The sequence below is a fragment of the Gossypium arboreum genome, chromosome 13 (genome assembly GCF_025698485.1).
Source record: "Gossypium arboreum isolate Shixiya-1 chromosome 13, ASM2569848v2, whole genome shotgun sequence".
In the NCBI taxonomy this organism is placed as follows: Eukaryota; Viridiplantae; Streptophyta; class Magnoliopsida; order Malvales; family Malvaceae; genus Gossypium; species Gossypium arboreum.
This window is the reverse complement of record NC_069082.1, coordinates 93370994-93384326: the sequence shown is the minus strand read 5'-3', so window position 1 is coordinate 93384326 and position 13333 is coordinate 93370994. Positions and strand designations below refer to the sequence as shown.

The window sequence follows — 13333 nt, the reverse complement described above, 5'->3', positions numbered from 1 at the left end:
AATTAATTTTGATTAACGTCAATAAAATACAATAGATAATGTTTAAAATACATTCAAACTTTAGGTACATCAATTTATGTTCACACTGACTGCGACGATTGTCAAGGATTGAAGTTTTGATGCGAGTACTTGTTTTGACTGTGGCCAACTATTCTGCATAGACCACAACGTTTGGGTTTGTCTTTCTCCATCATGTCCATGTCACTTCAAATCCTGTTAGCCTGCAGTTGACCTTTAGGTATTCTAAGTAGCCTCGTGTTAGGGAGTAACTTGAATGTAGGCAGAGGTACTTCTTTTGTCAAGGCATCCTTAAAGGTAGGGAACTTGCTTTCCTAAATACGTAATGTGTGTTCCAATGTATTATTAAAAAAAAATCTGATTCAAAAATGGTTTTCTAACCGTTGCCAGACATGCGAACGTTTGGACTAGAAATACTGCAGCAAAAAGATATATAATAAAGCAGTAGTGTTTGCAAGTATATAGGTCAAATTTTAATATAGTAAAATGTTGCAATGAAACACTCCAAGAAGTATTCTGAGGATCGTACCCAATAGATTGTGGATTGGAGAAAATTTATTATTAAAATAATTACTAACCTAGTTGAGTCACGAATTAGTAGTGTTGATGTAAAGCTAAAATATTAATTAAACTAAAATAAACTAACGGAATTTCCTATTCCTAGTGTCGGCGATACAAGTTTTTGGCCTATGATCGATTAAATCTCTAATTACCTTCAATTGATTTGTTTACCATCCTTAGCCAAGAATATTCTTTCGGCCTAAGTCACCTTTTCAGTATCATCTTAGGCATGCGAATATCCTTTTAGTCTCACCAATTGTTATAAGTTATACTCGACATGTTACCCTCTCAGTCTCACCTGTCTAGATATTCTACTAAGGGTGTCACTCCCTAATAAACTACGTGCTATTGAATAAACACTCAATTTTAGATAAACAATTACTTAATCTATAAATCAATTCCATAATTGAAACATGCAAGATATAAAATACACACAAAGATTTATCTCGATATTCATACAAACGTTAGTTGATCAAGTTAACTAAATATAAATAATGGAATAAAAGAATAAAGAAAAAGAGAATGCTCATTGATAAATAATTGAAGTGCAATTTCGGAACAATATCCACTCACAATTGTCTTCACATCGAAATTGAAATATTCCGACTAAGCGAACATAAAAAAAAAACTAAAGAAGAACAAAAGAAAGAAGAAAATTAAAAACATAAAATATTGTTTGACGGCTCCCTAGGGCGAATCCCTGGGTCGACTCCCTTTTAATAAGGTTATAAGGTTGCTTATATAGGCAAAAACTAGGTAAAAAGCTAAAAGACTAACCCTTCAATTATAATGTTAATTAGGGTTTTCGGTAGGAAAAAGACCCTTAATTGCCCTAAAAATTGCAGCCGTCGCGCACAGGAATTTCTTGTTGTGCAGAAACCGATATTGTGACACTAGGTTTCAGTGTTGCAACACCAAGCTGGTTTCATGACACCCAATTTCGATGTTACAACACCAATGCTTGTTTTGTTTTAGGATTTTGTTTTTTCACTTTGATCTTCGGTGTCACGACAGATGCTTGTGTCATGACATGGTTGTCGTCCTTTGTGTTTTGGGGCCTAAATTGACACCCTGTAGACTCAAGTAACCTATTGGTCATTCCTGGGGACCGAGTTGGCCTAATGGGTCGTCAGAACATTAAAAAGTGTGTAAAAATGTTTATTTTGCTAATAATTACGTCTAAGCTACTAAAATGGAAAATGAAACAAAATAACATAAAACAACTTGAAATCAAGCTCATTAAGTGCCAAAAATAGTCTAATTTTCCACAAAAAATTATTGTAGATCGAACTCCCCCACACTTAACTCATTGTTTGTCCTCATGCAAACAATACCAAAAAAAAAAAACAAATAAAAGATTAACATGCAATATAACTAAAGTACTTGAGCATGCTTCATTCATGAGATTGGGTTGAAACATTATAAATAAGATGGTGTGACTAAACATGTAATTCTAGCACAATAGGTAACTAACTCATAATTTCTAGAGTTAGATAGGTTAGTTCAATAAATTACAAAGCAAATAAGTAAAAGAATGTCAAGCATAGTTATCCATAAAAAAAATACACAAATATACATTTATGCTAAAAGAAATAAGAGTAGTAAGAATTTTCAAAAACCCAGTTCAATTTTCATCCATGCAATGTACCACCTAGGTCACTTAGGACTTTTCGGCTTGTAACGTTCTGCGGCTTAGGTTGGTTCAGATTTCAAGAATAGGCTCAACAAAATGGGTTAAGCACGAAAATAGTTTGACACATTATATTGTTCCCAATACTCCCCTAATGTCCCAATTAAGCTCACCACCTTATATCCACTTCTCTCACCTTCCTTTTCCCTCCATCTCCTAAGACTCAATATAGTATTAACAAGCACAATCATCTTAACGAGTCTTTTGTGTCAAAAATGAGTATTTTTTTCTTTCTTTTTTTTTCACTTCGCTTTTATTTATTTGAAATTTTCTCGCTTGGCTTTTAGCCTTTACAAAGCTTTTCTTCCAATTAATTTTTTTTTTCACTATAGCACAAGCTTGTTAGAATCTTATACTCACTATAATACCTTGTTCCTTAGTTTTCACTCTAAATATTTTTTCTTTATTTTGAAACCTCCTTTATGTATCTACCTAACCCTCAATATCAATGGTCTAACATCTAAGTTCTTGTCAAGACCAAGAAAAAGGATAAAGATAATATGAGATAGGCTTATGGTTTCAATTATGGTTCCTCGAGAAAATGGAGTTAAGCTCAAAATAAGGCACAAGAGGATTCATGTATCGGATTGGCTTTTTAGTTCTAATGTGTTTATCAAACAATGCCTTAGGTTACCCCTAGGTCTTTCAATACATGGATTCAATTAACCGAGTTTATCAATTTTTACAACCTATAATTCAATTAACATGTATGGTTTTTTTTATTCATTTATCCTGTGGTATGCTTAACACACTTCAATCTATTCACAGTGTAATAAATTTAACTAATTAGTCTAAAATTAAATAACCTAGGATCAATTAGTATTGAACCAAATTTACAGTTTATTCACACAATCCTATTTACATGCTCTAACTGATCACTTGTATTCCACAAGCTCGAGCACAAAAAGAAAATACACACACATAATAAAATAAAATAAAAAATTTTGACCAAAAATATTATGAAAATAAAACAAAACTAACCATGAAAAATTTTAAAATTAAAAATTCTATATCACCCCCACACTTTCCTTAATGTGCTCACAAATAAACAAGAGACAAGATTACACATTTTGTCTTGAATGGTTTGTAGGGTTAGTTGGGTCATCCCTTGTCGATTCAGCTTAAATATGTGGTGCCTTCTAAAGCGCAGAGTTCCTACACAAAAAGAAAACACAATTTTTTTTAATATTAAATAATTAAATAAAACACACAAACTAAAAAATTAAATCATTTGTAGTTCCCCACACTTTAGAATATACATCACTCTTAATGTAAAAGAAGTAAAGTGCAAAAAAGAAAACTTCCCTGAAAAGGCCAAATTCTTGTTGTTGTATCGATACAGGGATTTGTATGCTCCAAACAAACGAAAAAATACCTACAGGAAAAACAAGAAAATATTATATCTAAATAAACTTAAATAAATAAATAAAACTAGAATTGTTGAGTTTTTGGAGGGAGGAGAATGGTGGGAAAGAAGAAAAGAGAATCGCATGGGTCAACTGGACACTTGGTCTTTTCTTCCTTTAAATTGTTTATAGGATCTCTACCCCCAACAATTACATTGTTGCTAATGTACATGTTGTTTAGAAAAGCGTTATGGTATGGGGTTATTAGTTCTCCTATGAAACTCTTTAGTCTATTAACTAAAGCTTTTGCTATGATCTTTTAGACTACAATGTACAGATTGGGAGCATACCTTTTTTAGCACTAGCTCAATAAAGGTTCTATTAAGCTCTTTTAACATTTTACCTTTTTGCATAAAATCTGAGATCGTTTTAGTAACTTCCTATCCTAATAATTCCCAATGAACAATGTCGATTTCTCATCCAACCTTAGAGCCTTCCTTGTATCTATGTTATTCAGGGCCTCCTTTATTTCCTCATCTAAAAAAGGCCTCATGAAAACTTCTTTATATTTAACTCTCCAAGGTATTTTGTTATTTTCTCCTTACTTCGCTAGTCATCTTCCCCATATAATGCCCTGAATCTTGAAAGAGTACACCTTTCATAGCTTTATGTTCTTTCATCAAGTTCCCTTTCTCAGGATCCTATTCCTTCTTCTTCTATTGTTTACAAAAACATGAAAATACTTTGTGTTCCACTCTCCTTTTAATATTGGATTTTTGGAGTCACATAATTTGCTCTTGTTTTAGTGTTTGCTCCAAAGTGCCTATTTGCCCATCATTCAAGGCATTTCTGGATTAGCTTGTATCCAAGATAATTCCTCTTTTAAGTGCAATCTTCCTTTCATTGATGTATCCAAAAAACCTTTTATTCCAACTCTTTCAAAGCTTGTTTTATCAATTTAATTTTTAAGATTAAAGAGTAAGCAGTTGTACTTTTGACTTTTTTTTATCCAAGCTTTCTTCATAACCTCTTTGCATTTTGGGTTTTCCAGCCACAATGCCTCGACTCTATAAGGTCTCCTTACAAACGGAGCCTTTTGTTTTAGGGGAGAGGTTAAGATAATTGATTTAATCATTCAAGTTGATTTTGGTTTAATCAGTTGTAGGATTAATTTATTTGATTATATTAATCGCTTATCAATTATTGAATTTCATAATCGAATTAACTGACTTGATATTTATTTTTAATTATATTAAATATATTTATAATATAAAAGTCGGTTAGATTAATTAAATCGATTAAATATATTAATATACTCATTATATTAAATATATTTTATAATATACTTATTTTAATATCGTTAATCGACTTAACCAATCGAACCAACTAATGTTAAGTTAGTTCGTTAAGTTGATTTATATTATATAAGTCTATTGATTCAGTTATTGTATATGATGGTCGGTTAAGTCGACTAAATTAAAAAAAAAATAAAATTAACAGAAGCGGTAATTTTTACACTCCCATTTTTTATTGTTGTAAGTATCATTATCTCATTATATCAATGCATCACTAGTTTATCAACTAATATAGCTTGCAAACAGTAGCGGAGTCAAGGGGGCTAGTAGGGGCCTCAACCCCATTAAAATGGAAATTTTTTCCATTTAGGCATTTTATAATTTATAAAATTTTAAATTAAAATAATTAAATTACATTTTTACTATCATAAAAATATACAATTTAATTTCTTCCTCCCAAAATTTTTTTTGACTCCGCCACTGCTTGCAAGTAATTAGTTGACAAATTGTTGTTACAGAAAGCCCGGTCTAATCTTTCCCATAAATTGTCATCTACTGTATTATTAGTTCATGTATAATATTTGCCCTGAGAGTATAATTGAAAAAGATTACAATGCTGGCACTTCCTTGAAGGAATTATTTTTGTTTGTAAGAAAAGAGTTAGTAACAAAACTAAAAATTTTAAAAAGAAAAATCTAAAGAGATTTAATAAAAAATGAAAAATCAATTTAATTATTCTGAAAAAGTGAATTTAATTAAACCTCAATAACTAAAAAGAAAAATAATTATACCATTTCGTTAATGAAATCTGTCATTGAACAATTTGACTATTAACAAACACTGACGTCATAGATAAAAGTGATGAGAAGCTGATATATAGCATGACACATGGAAGCATGCTAACATAACAATGTCAGCGTGTATTTAAAAAATAAAAATAAAAAAAATTAAAATAATTGATTTTTATTTGGAAAAATGTAAGTCAAGAAAGAAGCTTGACGAATGTTAAGCTCATTTGAATTTAGATATTAATTTATCTAGAATCATTTTAAATGTGATTATTAAAAATCATAAAATATTATCTAAAATAAAAATTTAAAATTTATTAAAATGTAAAATAATTATAAAATTATTACAAATTCCAAATTGTAAATTATAAAAAAATATAGATTACAAATAATTATTAAAATAAACAAATCATGAAAAATATTTTAAATTATTTTAAAAGTTCTACAAATCTATACGAAATGGTAAAGATTTTCATCTAAATTAGCATTTTATATATCATAGCAAATATGTATTATTTTAGCAATTTTATTTGCAAAATTTCTCATAAAACTGCACGAACTTGACATAAATGATGAATGATGAAATGAAAACGGCTTAAAGGGAGATTGTACCGAAATAGAATCAGAGGACAAGACCAACGTTGAAGAAGTAGTAAAAGAGCAAAGCAAATTACATTGATTACTTCAAATATGTCATCCTACCCATAATTCTATGAAAATTTAATTTGAATTTTTGTTTTGAATCATTTTGATTAATATCCAATTATTTGAACTTTTAAAATTTTATAATAAAAAAATAAGGCTTTGTTTTATTCATAAAAAAGTAACATTTTGTTCTCTTTTGAAAATATTTTCTATTTTCATTTTTCATTTTCATTTTAGAAAATATTTTTTATTTTTTCAAAATTGAAAAACATTTTTGGTAAATAAAAATAAAAATATTTTTCAACAATGAAAACTTGAAAACATGTTTTGTAAGTATTTTATTATAATAGAAACATGAAAAATAAATTGATTTAAGTACGTCAAAGGTTTTTGTACATTTTTAAAATTTAAAATTAAATCCTTATAGTTTAATTTTAATATTTGAGTCTCTATAATTTTTGTTATTTAAAAGTCTTAGTCCCTCTATCTAATTTTATCGTTAAAGTTAATAATGTCAAAATAAAATAATTTTTTAACCCTCAACATTTATAATTTTTTGTCAATTTAATTCTTCCCTTCTAAAAGTAAATAGAGATGATTTTTACAACCTTAAGCAGAGGCCCAATGGTGTCCAAGACATGATTGTATTATTGGGTTGTTGACATATCAATGTTAAATTATATAATAATCTTTCTCCTATTAATTTAACCACATCAGTTGGTTCTAAAATTATTCCTCAAAAATCTTTGTACCTTGAATAGACAGTCAGTCGGACTGTGTTCATCATTGATTAAAAGAATTCAACAGATTTTGTCAAGTAAAGATAAGTGGTTTTTGAAATATACACCAAGAGAGAATAATTAGGTGACGGCTGCGATGAGGAATTGTGTATGTTTGGCGAGCCACCTGTGGAGATTCAAGCAGCACTAAAAGAGGATATCGTTAGAGGCTTTTTGAATATGAACTCTATGTAAACCTTTTGTTTTATTTGATTTTATATTACACCAAAAAACAAAAGTATTCATCAAAAGTCTTTTTACCTTGAAAGTCATATCATAAATGTGAAGTACCCAGAAAAAGGTCATATCATATATGCTCATATATACAGATTTTAAACCTTCTCTCTCTCTCTCTCTCTCTCTCTCTTATGATTTACAAGTTAATAGCTATCAACATATGTTTACTTACAAATCAAAACTTAATGCACCGGGTTTTATTCAAATGATACGAGATTCAAATTCCGACCTACCACATCAAACAATGTACACCAACATTTATGCCTTATGCTAGTCAGCAAATCCCGAGATTTGAATCATATTTACAGGCTTTTCCTTCAAAGGACTCCCTAAAGTGTTCAAGTAAGATTTGTCTCCGCCATAAAATGTTTCTGACAAAACCTAACTTCACACTACTGTTGTGCTAGATAAAAGCTAGATAGCAAATCAACTGCTTGAGAATCGACTTAACATTATTCTTTCTCTATGTCAATATCCAGAATGTTGAGAATCATAAACTCAAGTAATTAGAACTACCATAAAGTTGAAACAATCTATGACCTTGTTGTAATGTGGTTGCTGTTGAAACTTTGATTTCTCAAGCCTCGTTGTCCTTGACTTCCGGTTCCGGTTCTTTTCTAAGTCTAGATTCCTTTCTGGACTTTCTTAGATTATCCATGTGAGAAACCTGCAAAATAATCCTGAATAAGACCCAGATGGTATTAACCTTTGCCTGTTCAATATAAGAGCATTACCATGTACTTACAATATAAGATTTCCACTCGATTTTGTTATGCTCATCTAATGCATCAGCAGTATGAGAATGGTCACAAACACGGTAGAATATTTGAATAAGAACAGCGGCATCTAGAGCAGCATACTCAAGCTGAACAAAAGTTAGATTTTGGAATGTAAATATAGATGCTATTCTGTAAGCAGCAAACAATTATGGATATATACCTGATTCTGACTCAATGGTCTTTGTTCCCAGTTGCTATTCCGTCTTGTTTTGTTTAAGCTGGCTCCCAATATTTTCTGATAGAGGAATTGTGAACCATCAATTTGTGGGAAACTAAGAATGGAAGGAAACGGAGTTGTAATTGAAAAGGAACTTGGAAGGATAAAAAGCATAAAACTCGGACTTCAAGTTTAGCTTACCTCTGCAAGACCAGAGAGGCCACCCCGGGAATCTTTGAACATATTCTGGATGTCCAATAGCATATTAAAACACTTGAAACACTCTAAATCTCCATATGATTGAGCTAGTTGCTTTACATCACATTGAAAATTATAACCTACAATGTGTGCAGGGTGTTTAAAAGCAAACTCAGTAGTGTTAGAATAACCATGAGATGCTTTGTTTAAAACTGGCTGCCTTCGTTTTCAAACCATACAATCAAGAATACAAACATAAGTGTATATGTCAGGATGGTTCAAAATATACGAGACAATATAACTAGAAAAGTGAGATCCATATATTGGGAGAAGATTTCCCTCTTTTGGAAAAGGCAGATTCTCCCATACCGAGTTTTAGAATTCTTGGGGACCGCAATATGTGAGTTAGGCAGTTGTCTAAAACATCAGGCACGTCATTATATAATTTTATCAAGTCAAGGATGAAAACCTTCTTATCAGAAGCAATTTGCATGATAGAAACCTGATATATGGAAACACAGATTTATTATTTATTTGATCAGTCATAAATCAAAATGGATAAACAAAAAATGCCAACAAGTTTATTCACTTATGATTTGGCAATGCAATCCTAAACAAGCCTGTTGGTAATTCCACAATGAACTAAATTATAAAAAATGAGGATTAAAACTCATCTCAACTTTTTTTTCTAAGCAAAAATAATTCCAGGACCTAACCTATATCAATTAAGAGAGATCGCAAACTAAAAGAAATGGAAAAAGGTGATACCATGCTTACCTTGTTTGGTTTGCTACCTTTTACATAATTGGGTTTCCATTCACAGTCAAGGCCCACAACTTTGGATCCCTCAATGTGGCATGTTGCCTTACCAAGACCATTAAGCTCGTCCACCCAAATTATGTCTTCTACTCCCAATTCATTGAGATTTAAAAAGCAATGCTGCAAAAAATTTGCTTCATGTTCTGAAGAAAATCATAACTAGTAGCATGAGAGTCTGCCTTTAGCCTAATCATCAAAGTCTAAAATATCTATTTAGATCTACAAATGCTACAGAAAACCTGAGTAAACACCGAGCAGTATAGTTGGTATTAGTGGTTTTTAACTGCGTCAATAGAAATGTCAAACAGTGTAAAGTATCACCCTCAACAAAAGAAGAAGGCATGCAAATTTGAGAATTATATGCTTTTATTATACAGTCTTGATTGTAGATTCACATACGATCCAAATCAGTGCAATTCATAATAACTATTGGTAGACATTCATAATCTATACATCTTGTTCCTTTATTTCCAAAAACAAGGCGCTTCAGTGACAATACCTTGTGCTTTTGGAAAACCTTCAAGGCAGTATCGATTACAAAGTTCATCAACCTTCTCCAAGTAACCAGCTTCCATGGCCAGATAAACCTAACATCCAGAAAGCAATTTTTTATTATCCAAGGGTATTCAAAATTAACAAGATATAGAAACATGAGAAATTTGAGAAAAACAAATGAGTTGGAAAAGACTCTAAAATTCCATTTCATATTTTGATAGACTTGGGAAAATCATTTCATGCATTTAAAAATTTACTTACCAGATACTCAACTAATTGTCTATCACCATTTGCCTTTGCCTCTGCAACATCCCAGCATGCTTTTTCTGCTAATTTTTTTAATGCGCTACAATGTGGTAAAATAGTAGTATCATATTTACTGTTTTTAAAATCTCTACTCCAAGCCTTTTCAGGGATCACAGGTGAGCCAAGCATATTGCCAGTATGGAGAGTATGATATTTTCAAGTACCTTTCTTTGTATTTGTGATGCACATCTGGAAATTCTTGCTGGAGATTGTTCTTCTTTACAATCAAATAAGCACTCTTTAGCTTATTCCTGCCAACATACTCCCGGATGAGCATGGATAACATTGGTTTCCCCATAAATGTTGCCCACTTCTCTGCTGCTCTGAATTGTTTCTTTTCTATCATTTTGACAAGAAAAGATTCCCCAGATTGACGGATAGAGAAGTGTTCCAACAGATTCACAGCTGTCATATATGACTCTGATTCTATGAATCCAAATATATACTGCTCAAGAAATGCCTTTACACTGTGAAACCTACGGTCATTCTTGGCCTTTGATTGGGATGCAACTTTCTCGATATCTGTCAACTTGATATCAAAAACTTCAAGTATCTTCACAGCAATCCTCTCATCATGGTCAATAGAACCCTCAACAATATCAAGAAATAATCGCACAGCTATAATTTTTGCTTCCAAAGAATCTCCAGTGGTGGCTGCTGTCTTTAGAAAACGATGAAAAGCAGATACAATCAAATGACTGAAGCCTTCACAGTAAGATCCAAATATGGGCAGGATATACAGACAATAAGCAACAAAAGTAGCTGGTCCTGGTTGGGGAGAATTGCATAGAACTTGGTGGACTTGTTGTTGAAGAGCTCGAAATTTTTTAGTTGCCTTCAAGTTTCCTGTCAAATTATTCCTTAGAATCAGATTGAACGAGAAAAAGGCAGGGAAAACCACTAAAGTTTAACTCATTTCTTAGCAATGAAAGGAAGCAAAACTTTACCATGAACATAACATTCTTTAAGAAGGTATAAGAATACAATTGGAGCAACATAGGTCAGATCAGTAAAAGCATGCAGACAAATTCTTTTCGTTTCGCAAGCTTTCTCCTCTTTAACTTGCAGCTTTATAGCTTTTTCCTCAAACCCCATTTCAAAAAGGCACATCCAAGGGTACTGAAGTGAGATTTTAAAAAAAAAGAAAAAGAAACATTAGCCCGAACATTGCATATAAACGTCAGATGTTATGTCTGATGTACCATTCGGGAATTTAGCTTTTTATAGGCCAAATTCATAGCAGCAACAATAAGAATACACCTTGATGAAAGATTAATCCTAAAAATCAACCTCCCTATTCGAAAGGAAATATTAAAACAACTCAAATACAAAATCCAGTGCTACGGAAGCGAACAACAACTCAAGCAAGCGTTAGTTGCCAAGTTTATTCCTTTTCAACTTTTTATTCTCTTATTTTTCCCTCCAGTCTCTCAACATCCAAACAGAAAAGTACAAAACTAGAAATTCTACAAAAAGAATTGAACAAACATTGGCGAGATCCTACCAAAAAATACAAAGCAATTGACAGTTTACTCGAAAACGTAAAAAAAAAAAAAAAGAAGATAAAACATATGTAAAAGACAGAAGCATATTAAAACAAATTCGTAAATTACTCGTTTAGAACTTAAGCAAAACAAAATTTTCCGAATAGAAATAGCATGAAAAATCTCAAATGATTCAGGATTGGACTAATAAGAACCTGAAAATTGAAGCAAGATTAGAAAAAGATTAAGAAATTTCATGTTTTCCTTCGTTTTCCCTAGAGCCAAATACTCTATTTAATGCGAGAAGATGCAACTTTGACAGTATAATTTAACAGAAAATACAAATGAATAAGGAGAAACTAACCAACTTTTTTCTTTTTTAGAGTATTGAAATTTTTGTATCTTTCGCATTCGTTTCTCTGACAAATTTAAATACCTACTACACTGGTAAACATTTTCTTTTATTTTCTTTTGTTTTTTTAACCAAAAATAAATTTAGATTTTAAAGTGCTCAAATATATACACACATACAATGCTTAAGATAAGAAAGCCCAATATGGCCCACTGGATTCTCCCATTTTTCATTTTTTGACACATTCTAAGACGATTCCATTATGGAAAGAGATTGAAAATATTCAAAAAAATTATTTTCTATTAAAAAAATTACAATAACGAATCCGTAAGCCGAAGAGCCACTTTTAGTCGCATTAAAATTCATGGCTGCATTACAAATAGAATAACGTGTATTTAAAACGGTGGTTCTGATTAATACTCAAATTTAAATTACTATTAATTAAATTATTTAAAATGTAAAAAGTTTTAATTATTAATCGAATCGATTTTTTTAAAATATATTAATCGAACCAAATATTTTGATTAATTCAGTAGGTTAATTAAATTAACCGAAATTTATATGTTTTATCTTTTTGTTAAAATAAGTATAAAAATATAAAAAATATATTACTAATATTCATTTTCTTTTATTTAGTAGTTCAAATAACTTTAAATGGTAGTGAAAACAACAAATAAGACATTAGGAATACTACATAAGTCTTGAAAACAACAAATATTTTGGTTAATTACCTGGTTTCAAACCGAATTAACCGAAAACCGAATTTTCAAAAATTCATTAACCGAATTAGATCAGTTAGTAGGTCAGTTTTAACCGAAGTGTGAACACCCCTAATTAGAAGTGTTTATGGGTTGGATCGGGTTGGGTCTGAGTCGAGTTTATGTATAATATTAACATACTTTATATTTGTTTAAGCTCGGCGTAACCCAAAATATGAGCTTAAAATTTTAGTCAAGTTTATCTATGTTTGTAAATGGCTAACTAAAGTCCATTAGTCCCACCCATTTTAATTTTTAAAAATTTTAAATATATATTTATATTTTTAATTTAATATTTAATAATTTTATATATTTTTATTTATTAAAATTTTATATACATTCACCTTAAAAATTTTAAGTTTACATTATAATAGTATTATATACTACTATAGATTTAATTTTTATATGTTATAAATTACATAATATATAAAAATAACATAATATAAAATATTATTAACTTAAAATCGAGTTGGGCTCAAGCCTTAAATATTCAAATCCAAGCTCGGCTCATATTTTAAACGGGTTTAATTTTTTTACCCAAACTCATTTTTTAAGTCTAATATTTTTGTCCAAATCTACTCAAATTTTAGATAAGCCTTTAAACTTTGGTGGATAACTCAAACCAT

At 30.5% G+C, this 13333-nt stretch overlaps 1 protein-coding gene across 3 annotated transcripts; it reads right to left on the bottom strand.

Annotated features, from left to right (window-relative positions):
* Nucleotides 1–7554: 7554 nt before the first annotated feature.
* On the bottom strand, nt 7555–12101 carry LOC108461199 (uncharacterized). 3 transcript variants are annotated; one of them, XM_017760947.2, is made up of 11 exons: nt 11962–12101; nt 11061–11232; nt 10278–10959; nt 10069–10153; nt 9812–9899; nt 9271–9455; nt 8863–8995; nt 8497–8633; nt 8299–8373; nt 8105–8224; nt 7555–8026 (listed from the first exon to the last, which is right to left on the bottom strand). In XM_017760947.2, exons 2-11 carry the CDS (start codon nt 11221–11223, stop codon nt 7937–7939), a joined length of 1758 nt encoding a protein of 585 aa, XP_017616436.1. In that variant the 5' UTR covers nt 11224–11232; nt 11962–12101; the 3' UTR covers nt 7555–7936. The 3 variants fall into 3 exon arrangements, with proteins under 3 accessions (XP_017616436.1, XP_017616437.1, XP_052879644.1); XM_017760948.2 differs by having other exon boundaries at nt 11813–12066; XM_053023684.1 differs by lacking the exons at nt 7555–8026; nt 8105–8224 and having other exon boundaries at nt 8346–8410.
* Nucleotides 12102–13333: the final 1232 nt, after the last annotated feature.

Bases quoted from the DNA above. Each gene is read 5' to 3' on its own strand.
- LOC108461199 (XM_017760947.2), bottom strand. From the start codon at position 11,223: ATGTGCCTTTTTGAAATGGGGTTTGAGGAAAAAGCTATAAAGCTGCAA. The intron at 10,960-11,060 runs GTAAAGTTTTGC...ATAATTTGACAG, and splicing joins TAAAGAATGTTATGTTCATG to GAAACTTGAAGGCAACTAAA. The intron at 8,996-9,270 runs GTAAGCATGGTA...TCCATATATCAG, and splicing joins AAGGTAGCAAACCAAACAAG to GTTTCTATCATGCAAATTGC.